Source organism: Eucalyptus grandis, chromosome 11 (assembly GCF_016545825.1).
Source record: "Eucalyptus grandis isolate ANBG69807.140 chromosome 11, ASM1654582v1, whole genome shotgun sequence".
Lineage (NCBI taxonomy): Eukaryota > Viridiplantae > Streptophyta > Magnoliopsida > Myrtales > Myrtaceae > Eucalyptus > Eucalyptus grandis.
Window position 1 is genome coordinate 35,885,378 of NC_052622.1, and position 21,730 is coordinate 35,907,107.

Consider the following 21,730-nt stretch of genomic DNA (forward strand, 5'->3'; position numbering starts at 1 on the left):
TGAGCTAGATCTGACGTTGGTAGCCATTGATTGAGGTTGCCCAACCTCGAGCCACTTTTGGTGAGAGTTGACCTTAGGCGACTTGGGTGACCTAGGCAATGATCCTAGGTTGTACAAGATACTGGTGATGGTTACCTAAGATTGTGCAACCAAGTGACCACCACCTGGGTCTTCCGACTCAAGCCGCACTTGCTTGAGTATTGCAACCTAGGCAACAGTTGCCTGAGATTGGGTAGCCCTTACTAGGCACTTGTTGGCCATTTGTTAATCAGATTTGGCCCTGTTGACCCTTCATTGGCTGGATCTATTGTCGCGAGTTGCCATTGCATGAAAAAAAATTAATAGTTACACAAAGGGGCAAAATTGGAAAACTAAAGAATTTGTGATGATAGTTTTAAAAGAAAAAAAATATTTTAATCTTAATTTCAACATTCTGTGAATGTTACTTTAGAAGGCTGGGTGTGAATAGTATTGGGCTCTTAGCATTTTCAAAGTTAGCATTTGACCAAAAACTATTTCAAATTGTTGGCCAAACGCTTCAATATTTTCTCGAGAGGTTTTGGAGGCTAAAAGATATTAGGAAAGCTTTTTACCAAATAAAAAAAGATATTGGGAAAGCTAAATCAAACGCACTCTAAAGCAGATCACTTTTTAATTACCTTTAAATTTAGATATCAATGCAACACATTAGGGGTGAGCATGGTCAGGGTTTGGTCTGGGGCCACCCTCTAACCCTAGGACCAACCCGTGCGGTGTCGGTCCTCAATTTTAGGACCGAGGACCGACCACCGAGCGGGACCAAGGACCGGACCCGACCCAAGGCCCTGGCCGGGTTCTGTGGTCAACCCGGGACCGATCGATAATTTATTTCGTCATGTTTTTTATACTCCCTAAAAAAGTAAACCTACAAATTCAAATTACACATCCATCGACAATGCGGCATTGTACAACTAAACTATAAATACCAATACAAGATCTCAAATGAAGCACAAAGTAGATATCGCTAGTCAAGTTGTGTTTGGAAAGCAAGGGCAAGTTGAGCATTAGGGTTTCTAATTAGGGCTTCTTCTTTTTTCCTTTTGATTTACACGGCAATAAGTGAGGCGACCGGCGCGAGTGGCAGCGCAAGCGTCAAGTGTTGAGTGGGGTGAGCGTCAGGCGGCAAGCGGCAAGCGTTTAGTGAGGCCCCGGCAAGCGACGAGCGTTGAGCGAGACTAGCGGCCCGAGTGGTGAGTGGTGAGCGTTTAGCGAGGCCAGGTGACGACAAGAAAGGGCGCAGTGGTGAGTGGCGAGCGGCACGCAAAGGCGTGCGCACGGTCAAAGGTGAGCAGCGCGGGCAACCGGAGGCGAGCGGGATGTTGCTACTTTTGATTTTGGCAAATTGAAGAACAAAGAAGACAAAATGGAAGAGAACGTACTTTAGGGAAGAAAGCCGTGAGGAGATTTACGGCATAAACTTCTCGCCATTTTGGACATCGCAAGTCCATGACTATGAGGAGTCCTTGGTCCTCACGGTGAAGAATGTACTATGGAGTCTAGACTATGGAGGAGGAGGCCGTGAAGACCTTTACGGCGTAAACTTCACGCCTTTTGGAATTGGATGTCGTCTGTCCATGACTATGAGCATGAGGAGTCAACAACTTTAACATCATTTTACTTAGGTTTGAATATATAAAAGAATTATATATAATATAATATAACATAAATTTTACTTATGTTTGAATATATAAAAGAATTATAAATAATATAATATAATATACATGGTTGGTCGGGGTTGGGCCAGGCCAAAACTCTCGGGGCCAGAGGGCCAAACCCAAAACTGTTGGACTTGGCGACCAACCCGCCAGAGGCACTTGGCCGTGGGTCACCAGACCAGGGATCGAGCGCGGGGTTGGGCCGGTCCAGGGGTCAGTCAGGTCGACCCTAAACCGCTGCTCACCCCTACAACACATGTGGTTTGTAGAGTTTTAAATTAAAAAGAAATGCTATTCCAATGAGCAAACCTAATATCGCAGCACGCTCGCGTACATGGAGTCAGGCGGTCGACTATGAGAAGAAAATGGGTAATTCAATGCGGAAGCAGATAAAATGAAAGGTCATAAGGCGATTTCGGTTTGAAATGGAGACGTGGAACGCAAAAATCATCTAACGCGACAAAATTTGAGTATTTCTCACGTTTTGGCGATGTAACTCAAATGCAGTTCATACTGTAAAGGCCAAATTTGCTGGAGAGAGTCCACTGTTTTTCATTATTACCACGTCATACTGCATACATCGGACAGTCAAATTGAACGACCGTCGTCATCTTTCCTGAACAAATGACATCGTCGTTTCAATTTAGACACGAGAGTCTCGTACAAGATTTATTCCATTGAATAGTTAAAGTATTAAGTTACATGCATGATTCGCAAGCATTTGCCAATGTTCTAGTAGATACGATGGAGAAGACAAGTTGACATCGGCTCCCAAAATGCAAGGAATCGGATCGACTTATGTGTTACAGCACCGGTGGAATATAATCTGGCCGATGGCTATACAAATAAGACAGCGATCTTCAAAATCAGATTTCAATACGACAGGCGGCTCACACTATCCACAGGTTGCAACCGTCGATTGTACCCTTAAAAAGCTTGACAGCACTAACCAATATATCGTCATGGTCACCAGGTAATTGCAGAAGGGGAAAAGCACCGAGGACCATGCAGCTTCATTCCTTCGTGCAGACCTTGAGAATTTAGGAGGGAGTCTGGTCAGTCTCCCAGTCCATGCCCATGCCACCGAAAACTCTGCCCGCCACATTCCTTTCCAAATCTTCCCAATTTTCAAAAGCACATCTCCTCAGCAATTCCATAAAAGGAGGGTTCCAGATTCTTCCATCGACCTGTTTTTTCACTTATGCTTTTCGAGCACGGTCACGCCATGAACCTTGTTGCCTAGCCAGTACCTAATTTCATGGGAAACACAACTTGGATTCACCTTAGTATCTGAGGAAGCACCTCAAATGAAAACTAGGAGAAATTGACGTAAGTTTGTACCTTTTCGCTGACGAGGCTTGCTACAGGGATATTCTCAACACTCTTGTTTTCATTCTCCACATTGGGCTCCTGCTCTTCGACTGGTAAAGTATGTGAGGATCCAAACATGGCTTCATCATGTGCAGCCTTTAGCTGTTCCTCCCTTTTCGCCTTCACCGTAATGTAAAAAAGAATCAGATGCTTACAAAAGATGCTTTATCATGTAGTCCTCTATTATCAGAGCAATTAGATTGATTTAACCAAATTCAGACTTCAGAGCACCTCTACAGCTGAAAAACGGAAGCTCTGCCCAATATGCTTGACTAGGGCTACATCATCTTCAGCAGCTGCAGAAACAATGGATGTCCATAGTCAGTAGTCCATTGAATTCATCTCAGGTTTCTGTCCGTGCTAATTAGCAATTAGAAAGTTGCTGCTATGAGAATGCCACTACCACAGTGATCAGCTTTAAAAGTATTACAATAAATCCCTTGTATGCTCCAAAATCATGACTAGGAATTTGCACTAACTATGTTCATGCTATGCTATTGATTAGTAAAGTGTCAGAGCAGAAGCAAACCAATTTTATGAAAACCATATGATCAAAAGATTGCAAACCACACCCCAATTCCTCCTTATCGAAACTTAAGCCTCCCTAAAAAGAGTCCTTTATCAAAAAGGCCACTCTTCGTGAACTCAAAGAAGGATAATTTCAAAATATTGCTAAACTACTTTTTCTTCTCATCCGTTGGAAAATAAATGTAATTGAACTAGCATGCCTCAATGATTCCGTGATCACAGCATTTTTCATCAATGCTGAAATGTGCATCACTGGAACCAAGCGTCGGGGAGAGAACTACCTAACAAGGTGTGAATAGAAATCCAAACAACAAACTGTCCAGGTCACTTGACTAATAAGATACACACACAACTCGAACGACAAGAGTCACAAGTGAGAAACCAGAGCCACTGGAACATTTGCAAGTTAAAGCAAAACAAGCATTCTCAATCAAACTTCTTTATAGTTTACACAATTGACAAGAGTGCAAAGCCCAAGCAACAAACTTGAAATCACGGAAACAACATGTTTGCATGCACGGTAAAACACGTGGGAGTAAGGCTTTAACCTTCGATTTCCTCATCATCGAGTGGAGCATCTTTGTCAAACTTGAATCTTTCCCAGCCGGGGCCCATTCCATTTGATTCATCTTTTTCAGCTGCGATTCATCACAAAACATTAATAAGCCTAAAAGAACGACCATATCTTTTGACAACATAGGAAATATGTTTCCCCAGAGAATGTTCCAGAAAGGAATGCAGACAGTAGAATCACCAAGACGACATTCATTTTACCAGTTTCAGCAAGCTGAAGTTTCATCTTGGCTTTAACCTTTTCAGCTGCAGTCTGTTCACGAAACAAAAGCTTACAACGTTTAAGAACAAGACTAAAGTCACAAAATCCGATTCAATTCGACGCAACTGGACAAGGCATTACTCATTCATAGCATCAACATAGACATGCAATGTCCTCTTGCTTAGATTCAAAACTCAAGCTAAGAAGACTAGCTTACCATCTTATCGTATCCATCGATCAACCGCGAATAATCAACCGCCTTTCCACCGCCATTCTGCGCCTTCCCCGATCTTTCCATTTCCCTATTCTCTCTGTAATCACTCCGACTCTTCTCCGACCTCCGCCTCTCTCGAGGAGAAGATCCCCGTGCCCTCCCGGACCTCCGCGGCGACGCACTCCTGCTCCTGCTCCTACTTCTCTTCCTGCGATCCCTATCTCTCTCCCTATCCCTATCCCTATCCCTGTCCCTCTCCTTCTCTCTATACCTATCTCTCTCCGTGCTCCTGCTTCTCCTCCTCGACCGCCTCTCCCTCTCTGCACTCCTCGACCGGTGCCTCCGACTCCCGCGATCTCCCCGGTCGTTCCGATCCGAAACCCTAGACCGACGCTTGTCGTCATCATCCGGCTTCCTCTTGAGCTTGTTCTGGATAGACTCGAGCTGAGACTGCTTCTCGAGCTGCGAGGTTCTGGTGGGGCTCGATGCTTTGACGAAGTTGCTCATGAACGAAGAGGAGGACGAGGAAGAAGCGGAGACGAAGGCCGATCCCCTGGAGGGATGCGGGGCCGAGTCATTAGAGGCGGAGAAGCCGAGCCCTTGCTTGAACCTCGCGGCTCCCTCGCCTTTCCGAGTGAGCTCGTCGTAGTACGCCGCCGCTTTCTCCTCCTCCATCGATGGCGATACCGGTGCTTCTCCGACGGGGGAGAAATGGAAGAAGAAAGAAGCAGCGCAAGCAGGGAAAGAAGGTTTTGGGCCGGACATTTCTCAAATGAGATCCTTATCGGGCCATTTAATTGGGCCTTTGGGTCTAAAAAATGAGCCCATTTGATTTATGCTGTTCTCAAAGTTCGAGTATTGTTGTACCTAGATATTCAGACACCGTACACAAACTTAGGCTCAAGGCGTGTTTGCTTAAAATAAATATAATTTTTGTGATTTCGGTGTATTTTTTTTTAAGTAGCTTAAAATTTTTAAAAAAGAAGAATAGAGGAAGGCCCTCCTTTCATCATCTCTGTCATGGAAAGCTGCATGTTATCTTAAGTTATGTTTGTTCGTTTGGATTTTTAATCAAGATGAGAATAAATATCATAAAATATGAAATCTAAGAAATTTTGATATATCCTATCAAATATTATGATTGCAGTAATAAAATTGAATATAAATATATCATATCATTTACATTGTTTTGTATAAACGACACATTAGTAAAAATGAACCAAAATTTTACAAATAGAGATAGTGATCTAAGTGTGGACCTAGGCATTCCCACTATTTATAGTCTCCTTCATGGAAACGTCTAAGATTATATGACCCTAGCAAGGCACTCCAGCGACGTATGCTTGGGGGAGAAAAGGCTTACATAACCCTGGCCTAATGAACCTTGACCTTGGTGAAGCGAGATACTAGGACCACTGACCTTGGCAATTCTTGACTTGCGATATCTCACTTGAGCCACAATCCTCCAAATCTTGCCTATTAGATCTGCGACCCTTGGCGACTATTGGTGAAGATATGCTAGCCTTGTGCCCTCGGTAGAGCTTCACTAGCAACCTACATAGGCAAGTTAGAGAAAATGATCGCTTCTTATGAGGGTAAGATTGGAATATAAAAATATAAGCAAGGTCAATTTTGAAAAGTTCATTAGCCTTGAAACTTGCCTAATAAGAATGCTGAGAACCCAAAGCATATTTAAAGATAAAAAATCCTTTAAAAAATATAAACCAAACGCAACTTTAATGTGTGTCCGTGGAAGTAGAAACGAGATGTGCACATCTTAAATGTACCCAATGGAAAAAGAACCAAGAAAATTCATAGAGTTGATAGTCATATAAGCTAGTGATTCATGTCTAACACATATGTTAGTATTCAAAGAACATGATTTTCTGACAAACTGTGATGAAAGCATGCTAATCCATGTGGATAAACGAGGTGAAGTGTATTATCATTGTATTATATTGAAGTTTTATCACTGTCTTTCACATTTTATATTGCCATAGACTCATATGTACCTCAACAATGGGTCGTGCCCTATTAATCTTAATAGCCACAACATAATGGTTCTGCATCGTTTGTACACATGTGATCTTTTTGCTGGGTTAGTAAAATATTTCACTTCAGTTCATCGTAGAACATAGTGCTTGATAATTGAGCGACGTCTATTTTTGATTACTTGAAAGGAAAAACAAAAGTTGAAAGAAAGACATTCCATTAGTCACGTCCAAGTATTTTGTTCTATTTATCAATGTAAAAAAAAAATTCTATCTTTTCCCCTTTTATCTATAGCACAAAACTAGTACGGCTCCGCACTATCGAAATGGAAAGGGGTGTTACAATCACCAAGAAAACAAGGGGCGTGCTCCGGTGTGCTTCCATGCAGCATCCTATTGGCTGACCCCTGCAATCAACCCGATGACAAACTTGGAAAGAGTCTGCTTCTAGGAAAGTAAACAGGCGACTTTCCGGGCATGTCACTAAACGTTCGAACGAAGCAAACGGTACAGATCATGTCATATGATATGCGGGTTACGCATTGGTTGTTATGAATAAGTCTTTCTTTACCAAAAAAGAGAAATGGCAACTTTCACTCAGATGGAATCTTGACAAAACTTTCAAGTCACATAAAGATGCATAAGATTCACCCATGGAACAATTTTGAGTATTTATGTAAGTTATATTTGTTGACATTGCATTTATTTTATCATGTCACCATTCGTTTCTATCTCAATCTCAGATGTTATAAATATCTAATTTGACATATATTCTATCAGTGGTCGAAATTATCCCTTCAAATAAAAGCTGGCGCCTTTACACTTGATCACATGAAAGTTCAAGTAAAAAACATCTCTCGAACTAAAGTTTGTGTCTTTTCTTATAACACTCAAGATTGGCCAAAATGATCTTCCTACAGAAAATCCATATTTTTTTTCCATCAAAGTTCTCATGCATTACGAACTGGTGATTGGTCCCCCGAGAAACGGTAGAATCTCCATAGCCACTACATTTTACATCTTGATACCGAAATTTCTTCATTTATGCAGGGCAACCCACTTTCGATTTCTCTCGTTGGTCCCGTACCAAAGTAAATTGTCCTGAACTTTCACCAATCCGAAGCCCACGTTCTCGAGGGCACCGGCCAGAACCTCACCCCTTACCCCACGGGAGATGAGAAATGATTCCATTCATTCCTTTTTGCAGATAATTTTAAGACAACAAAGGCGCATTTGCCAATTGAAAAAAGCTATAAAAGCAGGTATGCTTTGTCTTATACCAAACCCCCAAAACGAGGGGCTATTTCCAAGCACGGGCACGACGACGAAGACCCCAACCCAAAAGCAATGCCAACAGGAAGTCAACATAGGTGCAATGACGGAAAAGCCCGAGACGAAGTTTCCTTGACCAGCCGCTGAAGGGACAGTTTCGTAATATCTCATCCCCTATATCTCCCCCGTCCTCCCCCCGGCTGAACCCGTCGAGAAGTTAGATCAAACATCCAGATAGGAGCAGCAGCAGCAGCAGAGTAGGAAGAAGTCATGGACATCGACACGGGAAGCTGTGGGCGAGAACTGGGCATCAAAGATGAGGTGATCAAGAAAGCTTGCTCCATCTCCATCAGAGCTCACCAGGCTCCAGCGGAGAAGCCCTTCCTCGTCGACAAGATTCGCGGCAGCCCCTCGCAGGTCGTCATCGCCTTCTCCGGGGCTTGGACTTCCGATGCGTGGTCCACCCGAGATGGCACAGCCAAAGCTTTCGGGGAGACCGAGGTCAACCTCAACTCGTTCCCTTCTCTCAGGAGCATCGGCAATGACATAACCGCTAAGGTCAACGAGGCCTCCATGAACCAATTCCTACAGATTATGGAGAAGTCAGCGCTCCGCAGCGAGGTACTCTTGAATCTTGAATTCATTTCCAGTTTCTTCAGATGCCATTACTTTTTCATCACATAGCGGTTGATGTATATATCACATCGCCAACGATATGGTTAAGTTCAATTTCTCTGGACATGGGGTGCGTTTGGAATTAGCATTTCCAAACCCCTTTAGACCTCCAAAGCCCTTTGGGCTAAAAAATTGGTGTTTGGCAAAATATTTTGTAAGGCATTTGGCTGAAAGCCTGCCTTGGGCATTTCAGCTTTCTCGGTAAGCTGATACTACTGTTCATATTTTTTTTTTCCAAAATTATCCTTACGAACTATTTGTTTTTCCGTTTTCTGCCCTTGTGAAGATCACTGTTCATCTTCTCCGTCGCCGAGGTCCCCCGGCAGCAGCTGCTCGGGTCGCGCGACCACCGGCGAGGTCGCGCAACCGCCGGCGAGGTCGCCCGACATCCGGCGAGGTCGCGCCACCGCCGGCGAGGTCGCGCGACCCAGGCGCGGCCGTCGCCGAGGGTTGCGTAGCCTCGGCGACGATCGGCCGTCGCCGAGGTTGCGCGACCCAGGCGCGGCCGTCGCCGAGGTCGCGCGACCCAGGCGCGGCCCTCGCCGAGGTCGCGCGACCCAGGCGCGGCCGTCGCCGAGGTCGCGCGACCCAGGCGCGGCCCTCGCCGAGGTCGCGCGACCCAGGCGCGGCCCTCGCCGAGGTCCCCCGACCTCAGGCGCGGCCCTCGCCGAGGTCCCCCGACCTCAGGCGCGGCCTCGCCGAGGTCCCCGACCCGCTTCTTCACCAGGCGCGACCACGCCGGCCCTCGCGACGGCGTCGTGCGACCTCGCGGGCCCAGATCCGGGGTCGCCGGAGGTCGCGACGGCGTCACGCGACCTCGCCGGCCCAGATCCGGGGTCGCCGGAGGTCGCGACGGCGTCGCGCGACCTCGCCGGCCCAGATCAGGGGTCGCCGGAGGTCGCCGAGGGTCGCCGCCGGCCGCCGGATGCCGCCTGCCCTCGCTGGTTTTCATTTTTTTGTTTTTTCTTTTTATTTTTCTTTTGATATTTTTTTTTTCACAAAAGCCCTTTGTCCCCCAAACACCATTTTAAAGCCAAAGGTACTTCACAGGAGCTTTTAAATTACGATTTACCAAACACTTGATTTGCGTTTTAAAACACATTCAACTCAAAGGTCTTTGCGTTTTCCCAAAGACTTTCCCCAAAAGTTTCCCAAACGCACCCATGGTCTTACTGTGTTAGCAATGGAAGAGATGTTGGTCATTGACCACGTCTCCAAGTGAATTTTTTAGGGCCAGAATCTAACCGGGATTTGTCTTTCGTTTCCAGATGGACAAGGCAACGAGGGACAGTAAGCCAATAATATTCGCTGGCCATTCTTCAGGCGGTCCGATTGCGATATACGCCACCATTTGGTTGCTCGAAGAGTACAAAAGATTGAAAAAGACTCTGACTCATGGTCCTTTCTGCTTAACGTTCGGATCCCCTCTTACCACCGACCGCATCTTTTGCCATGCCGTCCGACGAGAGGAGTGGTCCGACCGCTTTGTCCACTTTGTCATGATCCATGACATTGTTCCCAGGATTTTGCTCGCCCCTCTCTCCTCCACAAAAGAGTTCCTAGAACAAAGCCTCCCGTACCTCATCTCACCTTCCGCACATCACAAAGCTGATTCAATTGACAAGTCGAAATTGACTGCCTTATTTGACAACGTGATGAGGAATGCATCATGTGTTGCCAGCCATGCGGCATGCATTCTAATGGGCAGCACAAATATGCTATTAGATACCATGACTAAATTCGTTCAGTTAAGTCCTTACCGACCGTGTGGGCAATACGTCTTTTGCACTGGGACTGGCCGGTTGGTTGTCGTGAAGAACCCGGATGCTGTCTTTCAATTGTTGTTTTACTCTTTACAGCTCGTGTCTGAATCAGAGTCTCAGCAGAAGGCAGTAGCAAGCTTACCGGCACATCTGGCTTATGAAGATGGACTAGACAAAAACCTGGACATGCGCAATGCAATTCATTTGGAGAACCTCTGCGAATTACCTCTCAGCTCAGATAACACTATGGATATTGCGACCAAGACAATTGTCGACACCCTAAATGACCTTAATCTAGTAAGTTGATTATCTGGCCTAAGGATTTTCCTATACATACCGAACTCACTTTCTGATATTCTTTGAAAGTGTAATCAGATATTCATCATGTATGATTTTGTAATTACAGAGTGCGAGGGCAAGGCTGTGCCTTCGTGCTGCCGGAGAGTCAGAGAAGCAGAAAGAGGACAACCAGAAGAAGATTGAACGCAAGATGGGCATGATAAGGAATGCCCTCGACGATTTAGAAGGGTACCGGACCATGTGCGAGACTCGTGGCATGGGATATTTTGATGCTTTCAAGGTGCAAAAGCATGAGGACGACTTCAAGGCTAATGTGAAGAGACTGGAGCTAGCAGGCATATGGGATGAGATTATTGAGATGCTAAAACGAGATGAGCTCCCAGATAAATATGAGGCAGAGAAAAGCTGGGTGAAACTTGGCACAGAGTTTCGACAACTTGTGGAGCCACTAGACGTGGCCAACTACTATCGACACTTAAAGAATGAAGACACAGGTCCTTACATGACGAAAGGAAGACCGAGACGCTACAAGTATACTCAAAGATGGCGAGAACACGCCGAGCAGTTGCCAAGAGGTTCGTGTGGTGAATCCTGCTTCTGGGCTGATGTGGAAGAGCTCAACCTTGCAGTTACTAGTAACCAACCACGGAATGAGCAGATGGCTTTGAATGTGGCGAATAAACTGAAAGAATGGCACGCTAAAGGGGAGGTGAAGAAGGATGCATTCCTGAAGGAGACCGCACTTGTCACATGGTGGAAAACTCTCCCAGACAACCACGGAGCAAAGCTCTGCATCAAAGATCTAATAGAGAGCTAAAAGAGGATTCGCCTGAAAATCCAGACACAACGAATGGCTGGCATCGTTCAAATAGGATTGTTGTCGTTTGCAGTTAATTTTCCCTGTAAATCATGTGTCATCAATAATACAAGTTGTGTAAGGAAAAAAAAAAAAAGAATCATTATTAAAGTTCCTCCGGAGGAGAGCAAATATAACAGTCCTACATTTGGTAAGCAATGAGAGACAAACTGATATCAGAACTAACCATTGTTATCATCGTAAACCAGATCACGAGCCTTCCTTAATTGGTTATCAGAGCACCCCCAGTGGAAAGTAACTGCAATTTTGCATCTAAAACTTTCAAACTTCCTTCAATCGCATGTCAGTTAATGTTATCCCACAAGAGCGAAAACACAGAGGCAACATACTCGAATTGCCAAGCACAGACAGAAAAGATCATGCAAGGCCTATGATGTACAAGGCCAGAGAGGGGGACAGAGGCATACAAAGGCGAACAACTACTAATTAACAAGCACGCGAAAGCAAAAGCAATTTAAACTTCTCCTGTTACTACGAAACCTGTGCATCTCATATGCTTCAATCAAAGCTAATCCTAAAATACCTGCAACTCTGGCCATTAATTCTTGCATTGCTCCATAGACTATTTAAATAACCGCAACATTCATGCCCGGGTCGACTACGTTGTAGAAGTGAGGAACCGAGCCAATAGCAACAAGATCACAAACAAAACGAGCATTCTTGATGATCAGAAAGCAAACCACGAGCAGCAGCTTGCAACAGGAGACGCGACATTCTCGAACGCAGTGCGAGTTAAAATGAGACAATGAGGCTCTTAACCGGCAATTTCTTCATCATTGAGACAATATTTGCATTATCTGCATTACCCGTTTCAGCAATTTCATCTGGGCTTTAAACCCATTCAGCTGGAGTCCGTTCAGGAAACGAAAAGTTCTTTTTAAACTACAGATTCATGAGCGAGAGAGGGTTCAGCACAAAACTGCTCGACACTCAAACGATTGGAACTCAAATTGGATTCTTCGACACGAGGACCTACCAATTCTATGGCATCAAAGCAGTCACTGCGATGATGCCGTCTCGCTCAGAATCGAAACTGACTCTAACGAGAATAGCATGCACAATTCCACATCTACCCTCTCACCGTATCCCTCAAGCAACCGCCATTCCGCCCCTTCCCCGATCCCGTCAGCTCCCTTTCTCTTTCCGCCCACCACCGCTTCCCCTCTCCTCTTCTCCGACCGCCGCCTCCGACTTGGGTGATCTCTCTCCCTCGCCCTCGCTCTCTCTCCGCTTTCTCTTCGCCTTGGCAGCTGCGCCGTAAGTAAGAGCGCTGTTCTCTCCTCCCTCCGAGGAGTGGCGATTTCGGTGTGCTAGTTGCAGAAAGTAGAAGAAGAGAAGAAGGACGCGTTTGTAACGTTTCTATTCAAAAATTGATCTCAAGGAACGAAATAGAAAAAAATGTTTTATTCAGAAAAATAATTTTGTGAGAAAGCCAATTGGTAAACTTTATTAGGGAATAAAAAATGAATAGAAACACGTTTGGTAAATTTTTATTCTTTTTTTTATTTTTTTAATTTTTTAATATTTTTATTTTATTTTTCATTTTTTCCTTTCTTTTTTATTTTTTTTCTTCTTTCTGGACGGCAACCTTGCCACGGCGAGTCGAGCCTCGCCCATCCGGCGAGGCTCGGCCTCGGGGGCCGGCGATGCTCGGCGAGGTCGCCGACCCTTGGCGGCGTTGCCAGGCCCTCGACGGGTCGTCGGCCATGGCGAGGCCCGACGACCAGCCAAAGAAAAAGAAGAAGAAAATGAGAAGAAAAGAGAAGAGAGAGAAGAAGAAGTATTTCTTTTAAAATCGTTTGGAATAAGAAACAATTTTTTTTTTTGTTCCAATTTTGTTCCGAGAAAAAAAAAAAAAAAAATAAACGCAACCAAACGCGTTTCTATTATTTTTTTATTAGGAAAAAAAACACAATTTCTGTTCTTGAACAGAAACAAGGAATAAAAACATGCAGGCCCGAAGAGCTGGAAGAGCTGGACTGTCTCGTTAGGGCCCTGGATCAGCCGTTTTGGACCTCGAAGAGGAGCACGTTCGCGGGCCTCCAATCGGTTACGAGGTGGCCCGAACCGTGGCCCTCTGTACTGCACCAATCAAGATTAGGCCCGTTTGGAGGACAAATTCGTCGTCACAGGAGTGAAGTTGTCGGTGCCAGTTCGCGTCCATTGGAGTATCCGTCACGCGGTGAGGAGTCCCTTTTCTTGTCCGTTCTTGTCTTTTTCGAAAATGGTTCTCTGGAATCGCTTCTCATGTTCATCAAAAGGAAAAGAATCTGTGCAAAAGCAAGTATTCGCGTTCGACCCGAGATGCTTCCGGGCAGATACATTGTTGACCCGGCAATTGTTGCTCTTTGTCTTTGGTCATCCGGTCGTTGCAAGAATTTTCTAATCTTTTATAAGGTGGGAAAACGAGACTAACCGGGCATCCGTTCTTTGTTCGTACTGAAGAACACGCGTGGGGGACCGGGCTATGTCGATTGGTTATTTATTAAATTTTTAGGAAAGAGACTTCGGCATTTACTTTTCATTTATTTATTTTTATTTAACGGTTTTTTTTTTAAAAAAGTTTTTGATTAGTCTCACCCTACTTTTATTCTAACATTATCATTCTTGGACTTTAAACCTATTTTATTATAAGACGTGGAAGTTGAAACTCACAACAGAAGCTAAACAATTCCCACTCAAATTTTCTAAGAAGGTGGGATTCAAACCTCCTATTTCCTTCTTTCTCTATGGCAAATTCTAGTGGTTTATTTGATGGATAGATGAAACACGACTTCCCATCACAAGTCACATTTTAAAGTTTTTGGAAGGGTATGGATATTTGCAATACGAATTTACTAAAAAAAAAGAAAAAGTTGGTATTTCAAATTATTAAAAAAGGTAATCCCTGACCTTTTCTTTGAAAGTAAAAAATAGACGATCCCCTATAATCCAATGACTCCCAATTCAATGTTATCCAGCATAATCTCGATTGTCTCATGTGAAATTTTGTAATATCACCGTCGACTGTTTTGAAAACTTACACTTTTCAATGGATGTGTGAATTTTATATTCAATTATTTCAACAGAAGGGAATCCTCCTCTTTTTTAAAATAGGCGATCACCATTCATATCCGACAATTGCAATCGTTTGGGTTTTATGCGCCATCGGCCCCATCAAACAAAACAATCATCAAAGGGACATTTTTTGGGTAAATTTGAACCAACTTTGCCTGGCCTGTATCTTCCATTCCCATGCTAAACCGTCAAACGAGCAGCACTTTACGGAGAGAGAATGGGGACAGCATGGGGACCGCATCAAAGCTTTTGTCGGAAACCATCAATGCTCGGGTGAGCCCGGAGAAAAGCCGTGTTCCGTCGAGACGAAGATTTGCAATTGGCCCTTCGCGGGTCTCTGGACGGGGGCCTTTTTACCGCACGATCAAGCTTAGCCCCGGTCGGACCGCCATAGGCTCGTCGCCATTGAAATTAGAGAATGAACTCTCGTCAGCATAGGGGTGTGACGTTCTAGTTCTGGATGCAAGTTTAGCGTCCATTTGATTGAATCGAGTATGTGATAAGGAATCCCTCTTCTTCGCTCCTTCCGTCTTTTCGAAAATTGGTATTCTGAAATTGCCCGAATATTCATCGGAAGACCGAAGTCTTCGCAAAAAACACGTCGTCTCCCCCGAGATGTTTCCTGGCAATTTCCTGTTGACTTGACGAACGCTATTGGTCATCCAGTCATCGAAGCTTACGGATCCTTTTTAGGGAAGGAAGATGAGAATGATGGAATACACACGTGTAGACCAAATTATGCTGATGGCGAAATTGATGAATTTTTAGTCAACAATATGCATGATCATCTTATCCCGCGTGACCCCACCTTGATGCCTTTAAGCATAGCCCCAATTATCCCACCTCGAGAGAATAAATTTAATGAGATGGATTGCATTAAGTAGCAGCAACGATGTTATGTAACCGATTAATTATCGTTGCTCACGTGTTATGAAGCTGATTTTACTCGACGCTATATATGTATACATCTTATTTTTGATTGGTCAATTGCATCATATTGTGATTGAAAAATGTGTTACATTTTATTATTTTATTTTCAAAGAGTTTTGGAATATGACTATGCTGAACACTTGAAATCGTGTGAAATCATAGAGATTCTTATTGTCATCTTTTGATATATTAATTAATAAGTTGAGAAAGAAATGCAATTTCCAGTTTTTAAAAAAATAAATAAATAATCCCTACTTTTTACGAGACTCCACCTTGATATTTCCAATTAAAGCCTGAATTATGTTGTGCCTACCAAGAGATAACTTCAGCTCCAATTACATAATTTCTCTACCAAACTTGTACTTACTAATTAAAAACAAAAGAAGAATAAAAACTAGAGCGATCGTAAGTGGCAGCCGTTAGGAGTTTGATTATATTAATAAGCTAAGTCTTTGGAGTGTTAGTGCCAGCCCTTTCCTTTCTTCAGGGACCCACCATGTTAAGCTTTCTTCCCAAGCAAATCCATATTTTTTAACTTTTTCTTTTTGGAAAAAGAGCGAGCTCTATACTTCTACCTTCAACCAAAGTTCAACAGCCCGCATCGCAAGCAAATAGAGAATCTTAGGTATGGTCCTAAGCACGACCTTAAAAAGCTTTGACATCCTGGGAAGACAGGATAGAGGGAGGTAGCCCCCTCGATAAAAATGGGCTCCCCAAGGAGCCCCCAGCCACACAACCCCTCGCGGTTGTGGGAGGCCCGTTGGCGATCCCCGCGACGCCTTCCCCCAGTACTACCCTGGGGCGTGGTACATGGAAATGACCCAGTCCGGGAGGAGAAATCCTCCTGGTTGGCTGGCTGGCTGGCAAGCAAATAGAGAATCTTAGGTAAAAAAAAGATATAATACCAAAAAACTAGGGAATTACCTACGAGTATACCTAATTCCTTCTGTGAAAAGCTAAAACGTTTTGTCCAGGTTCAATTGAGAATTGCCCTAAAATTGATGGTTTGACGCATGTATTTTTATCCATTGACTCGAACGCTGTCCAAGAAGGCAAGTCAATGACGAGTCAATGAGCCCGCTCAATTGCCCAAAGCACCCATCACCAGCCTTACGCCCCATTCCACCAATCACAGCCGCTCGATGCAGACTCACTGGGGGACCCACCTACTCGATGGGCGACCGAGATCATTTTAGGCTCGTTTTCCGTGGCCCCCCCACCGAACGATCGTCGAAGGGACAACTGAGGAAACTTCCAACCATGCACCATTTGGCGTATATCTTCCCCCTCCAGGCCAAACCGCCAAAAAAGCACATTTCTGCGGAGAAAGAGAAGCTCACATAGAAGAACATAACACATCTACGCACAGGCCATGGACGGAATTCTTGGGATCAACGATGAAGTGATCAAGGCAGCGTTGTCTGCATCCATCGAAGCTCGTGACGATCGACAGGAGCTGAACATTTGCAACAGGTCTTCGGAGGTCATCGTGGCCTTCCCCAGATCATGGTCTCCCGAGGACTGGTTCCCTAAGGACAGCAAAGCCAAGTCCTTCGGAGATGACCGGATCGACCGCAAGAAGTGCCCTTCTCTCAGGAGCATCGGCTTGGATGAGGACGCCAGGGTCAACAAGGCGTTCATGGAGAGATTCCTACGTATTCTGGATGATGAAAGCGGAAGGCTCCGCTCCGAGGTATTCTCGATTCTCGAATGATGCTCTGTTTTTGCCGTTGTTTCAATGCGTCAAAGAGTCGGTAGTAATAATTCTCGGACAGCAATTTTGAGGCCATTTCTAGAGTTCACAAAGTTTGATTGAAGATCAGGAAACTTGAGTATTGCCTACTTTCGCCGTCCGTAGAAACTGTTGGCGGAACGCTGTGGATCGGAAACTAGAGCTTGCACTAGTAATTTACTCACGACCACACGTCCTCTACTATTAAAACTCTCATCCTGTTCTGTACTTTCCCTCAAAGTCATAGCATGTGACGAAGATTTAGGTACATAGATCACATAACAAGCACGATCTCGTGTGCTTCAATTTGGAATTTACCGTACGGTGTCATCAGCTTTTTACCTTGTGAAAGTAAAAATCCCTCCGTTGTGTAGACGACTTTATAAATGTTGTCTCCAATAATTGGAATTTGAAGAACGCTCTCTCCAAATACATTAGACAATAAAAATAAAAATATATGGTTTAGTTCAAGTCTCTCTCAACCTACAATTAACAGTAACAGGACGGTCATCATCGACCGAGCATAATCGAAGCAAGTAAATAAACAGTCAGAAATGAACCTGAACCTTTCTTTGATTTTCAGGTGAAAAAGGCGTTGGACGATAATAAGCAGATAATATTTACAGGCCATTCATCGGGCGGTCCAATCGCAATTTATGCGACTGTTTGGTTCCTTGAGGAGCACAGAAAATCAAAGAAAGAGGAGACTCCCCATGCCTTCTGTTTAACATTCGGATCCCCACTTACCACTGACCGCACTTTTGGCCATGCCATCCGGCGTGAGCGTTGGTCTGATCACTTTGTCCACTTCGTTACGAAACTTGACATCGTTCCCAGGATTCTACTCGCTCCTTCCTCCCCTACAAGGGAGCTGCTAAAAGAAATCGCCTCTTTCTCTGACCCACATCACAAACCCGCTTCAATTGACAACTTGGCTTCCTTTTTTGTGAATGTGGTGAAGAATGCATCATGTGTTGCAAACTATGCAGCTTGCCAACTGACGGGAAGCAAACATACCCTATTTGACACTATGTCTAATTTCATCAAGCCAAGCCCTTACCGACCGTGTGGGAATTACGTCTTTTGCACCGAGATTGGTAGGTCGGTGGTCGTGAAGAACCCAGATGCGGTCCTTCGACTGTTGTTTTGCGCTTTACAGATTGAGTCCGAAAGAGAGCTTCTGAATATAGCACAAAAAAGCTTAAGGGCACATTGGACATATGAAGAAGCAATAAACCAAAGCTTGGCCTCGGCCAATGTTGTTTATTTGAAGAACCTCCGAGAATTGCCTCTCAGCTCAAATGATGCCGCATTAAATGACCTTAACCTGGTATGGTCAATGTTTTATCTAGTCCAAGAATTTTATGTGAAAAATGAATTGTCCAGTTCCCTAATAATCTTTTAAATTATTGTGTTTATTTGAAGAACCTTCGGGAATTGCCTCTCAACTCAGATGATGCCGCATTAAATGACCTTAACCTGGTATGGTAAATGTTTTATATGGTCCAAGGATTTTATGTGAAAAATGAACTATCTAGTTCCCTAATAATCTTTTAAATTATTGTGTTTATTTGAAGAACCTCCGAGAATTGCCTCTCAGCTTAGATGATGCCGCATTAAATGACCTTAATCTGGTATGGTCGATATTTTATTTGGTCCAAGGATTTTATGTGAAAAATGAACTGTCTAGTTTCCTAATAATCTTTTAAATTATTGAGAAAAGGTGATTGAATATTTGACAATATATGATAATGTGATCACAGGACGCAACGGCGAGGCTGTGCCTTCGTGCCGCTGGAGAGTTGGAGAAGAGGAAACAGGATAACCAGAAAAAGATCCAAGGGAAGAAGGTCGAAATAGAGAGATACCTCGACGCATTAAAAAAGTACCGGACCACGAGCGAGGACGAAGGTGTGGGATATTACGATGCTTTCAAATTGCAAAAGAAGGAGGAAGACTTCAAGGCCAACGTAAAGAGACTTGAACTGGCAGCTATTTGGGACGAGATTGTTGAAATGCTAAGACTCAGGCAGCTCCCCGATGAATTTGAGGTAGATAAAGAATGGGTGGATCTCGGCACGCGGTTTCGCGGACTTGTGGAGCCACTAGACATAGCCAACTTCTATCGACACTCCAGGACGGACGATGCAGGTCATTACATGAAGGAAGGAAACAGGCCAAGTCGGTACAAATTTCCTCAAAGATGGCGAGAACACAAGTACCAGTTGCCACCGATGCAGCAGTCGCAGCAGTCGCTCAAACATTTTTATGGTGAATCCAGCTTTTTGGCCAAGGTGGAGGAGCTCAGAACTAAACCATGGGAAGCAATAAAGGACGAGGTTCCGGTTCTGGGGAACCGCCTTACAGAATGGTACAAAAACAAGGAGGTGGAGGGTGACTTGTTCTTACAAGAGAGCACGCTCGTTAAGTGGTGGCAAGACCTCTGTAAAGACCATCCTGATGCTGAGTTGCACAACGTTCTTCCGATACCACCGGTCAAGTGAGACTTGTATTGCTATTTCTCAAAGTAGCAAAATACCTTCACTATTTATAAACTATACTTGTTTGATATGCCTATTTATAGGCTTTCTTCACGGACATAGTCTTATCAAGTGTTCTCCATTTAATTTCACGCTCTTTGACTATTATCCCAGTCACTTGATAGAGATTATCTCTTGGATTCTCCTGCGCACAATGACGTGGGCTCCTTCCTATCTCTATTTCCACCTGTTTCTTCAGACAAAATATTTGTAAAGATTATTCCAGATAACTCTTTTAAAATTGATCATATTATTAACAGACCATAAGCTAAAGTCCTGCAACAGAAATACATGCCAAGCTGAAAATTCCGCTTGCTGCTGAAATGTTGTTTGAGAAGCCAGTCCCAGCAACTGGCTGGCATCATGCAAACTGCAAAGACGTTCATACCCCTTTTCAGCTGATTGTCTCTGTAAAAGAAATGTCGTCACTGAAACAAATTACCCGTCAAAAAACAAAAAGACACCCTCTGAAGTCTTCTTCACGTCCCCGAAGATCCTGAGCACACGAAAGGAGAAAAAGATGGAAGAAACCATAGAATTGCTCCAGTGAAGAGCTGATACAAATAATGTACATTATTGAGCCATGTAGAATTCCTTGTTTCCTATTAGACTCTTCTATATAGAGAAAAAGACTAGAACTGATTGCAGAACCAGCCGATAGCTTTGCTGTAAAATCAAATGGCATGCCTTCTCTAATAGGTTGTCCAACAGTACCTCAATGCAAACTAACCAGAGTTTTGCATCCAAAAGACATCAGCTTCCTATGTATTAGTGCCTATCAGCCAAGTCCACCGCACAAAATGAAGACAAAAACATTTTTGAATTGCCAAGGAGAGGCAGAAAAAAATAGGCAAAACATTGCTGTACAAGATAAGATGGGGGAACAAAGGCACAGCAAAGACCTGAGGGAATACTTAGCGCAAAAAAAAAAAGGGTTTGCCTATTGGAAGAACACAAAAATGCCACATCTCCATGTGTCCAAATGCATAAGCACGCGCAAGGGAGTGAGGATGATGAAAGAGAGGAAGAGAGTCGAGAATCAGTTACCAAAGACGTACCACCTGAACTTCCAGCTTAAAAGACAGTGCATGGTCAAGAACCATTCTCTCCGGAATGAAACCAAAAAAAGGAAAAACAGAAAACACCTCTTGGTATGACATTAGATACATCCAGCCGTACTGAATGAAAGTACATTTCCCATATGCTTACCCGAACTTCAACGACTACCAAACATGTGCATGGTCATGTGCTTCAAAACTAGAGTAATTCCTAAAGTGGAGGCGATTCTTGCATCACTCTATCAACCTATTAAGTAACTGCAACATTTAAGTAAGATCGACTACATTGTCAAACAAGGAACCAAACCAATAGCTTCAAAGCACTAGCTAGATACCCAAATCCTATTATTTAAAATACAGAGATCGAATTATGGGGAAACACCATCCAAAAAAGTAAATACAATTAGAAGTGTATAAAGTCCAAACAGACGAAGGTTCACAAATGGATTTTGATAATTTTTCTTTCGACTTTTTCGGGGATCGACCCCTCAACCCTAAGTTACAATGTCACATGTCCAAACCCCCAACCCACCCATGACCACTAGGCCAACTGCCATAATTGTATCTTCACATAGTAATGAGAGATGTACAGGATTCTTCCCTTGAAGAACCTATTTTACATACTTCCAGATGAAATACTTGTACTATAAAGAGAAACATGAATCGCCTCCTACAATTGTTCCACGACATCTTGACTCTTTCATCGGATGTGATTTTGCCTCCAAGAATAATCTGTTCCCACTTTGGAATGTGCATACTCTTTAAAAAGATCTTAAGGGTTGATAGTAAGGAACATAAGTTTATGTACTATTCACTATTCACATGATATGGATAGCTCCAGACAATATTGTTCATACCAAATTAATAGATACACATCAGCCATGCTACGTCTGGCCTATCCAAAGTACGTATGTAAGGAATAATGACGCAAATTAAAGAAGAAACTAAATTAA

At 43.8% G+C, this 21,730-nt stretch overlaps 3 protein-coding genes and 1 long non-coding RNA gene across 8 annotated transcripts; 2 read left to right on the top strand and 2 right to left on the bottom strand.

Moving 5' to 3' along the window:
• Positions 1-2,350: 2,350 nt before the first annotated feature.
• On the bottom strand, positions 2,351-5,330 carry LOC104426304 (probable ATP-dependent RNA helicase DDX46). The gene is made up of 6 exons (XM_010039303.3): positions 4,586-5,330; positions 4,368-4,419; positions 4,142-4,231; positions 3,297-3,361; positions 3,036-3,185; positions 2,351-2,944 (listed from the first exon to the last, which is right to left on the bottom strand). Exons 1-6 carry the CDS (start codon positions 5,255-5,257, stop codon positions 2,894-2,896), a joined length of 1,080 nt encoding a protein of 359 aa, XP_010037605.2. The 5' UTR covers positions 5,258-5,330; the 3' UTR covers positions 2,351-2,893.
• Positions 5,331-7,746: 2,416 nt separating this feature from the next.
• On the bottom strand, positions 7,747-9,876 carry LOC120289642. The gene is made up of 2 exons (XR_005547748.1): positions 9,766-9,876; positions 7,747-8,579 (listed from the first exon to the last, which is right to left on the bottom strand). It is a non-coding gene; the product is annotated as an uncharacterized LOC120289642 (long non-coding RNA).
• LOC104426305 (protein EDS1L) lies at positions 8,025-11,557 on the top strand. Of its 2 annotated transcripts, none has more exons than XM_010039304.3 (3): positions 8,025-8,466; positions 9,789-10,580; positions 10,690-11,557. In XM_010039304.3, exons 1-3 carry the CDS (start codon positions 8,116-8,118, stop codon positions 11,398-11,400), a joined length of 1,854 nt encoding a protein of 617 aa, XP_010037606.2. In that variant the 5' UTR covers positions 8,025-8,115; the 3' UTR covers positions 11,401-11,557. The 2 variants fall into 2 exon arrangements, with proteins under 2 accessions (XP_010037606.2, XP_039160810.1); XM_039304876.1 differs by lacking the exon at positions 8,025-8,466 and adding an exon at positions 8,474-8,584 and having other exon boundaries at positions 9,683-10,580.
• Positions 11,558-16,729: 5,172 nt separating this feature from the next.
• LOC104426307 (protein EDS1L) lies at positions 16,730-19,806 on the top strand. 4 transcript variants are annotated; one of them, XM_039304119.1, is made up of 5 exons: positions 16,730-17,140; positions 17,763-18,509; positions 18,605-18,661; positions 18,757-18,813; positions 18,943-19,806. In XM_039304119.1, the coding sequence occupies exons 1-5, from the start codon at positions 16,820-16,822 to the stop codon at positions 19,681-19,683; spliced, it is 1,923 nt and encodes a 640-aa protein (XP_039160053.1). In that variant the 5' UTR covers positions 16,730-16,819; the 3' UTR covers positions 19,684-19,806. The 4 variants fall into 4 exon arrangements, with proteins under 4 accessions (XP_039160053.1, XP_039160055.1, XP_039160054.1 ...); XM_039304121.1 differs by lacking the exon at positions 18,605-18,661; XM_039304120.1 differs by lacking the exon at positions 18,757-18,813 and having other exon boundaries at positions 16,731-17,140.
• Positions 19,807-21,730: the final 1,924 nt, after the last annotated feature.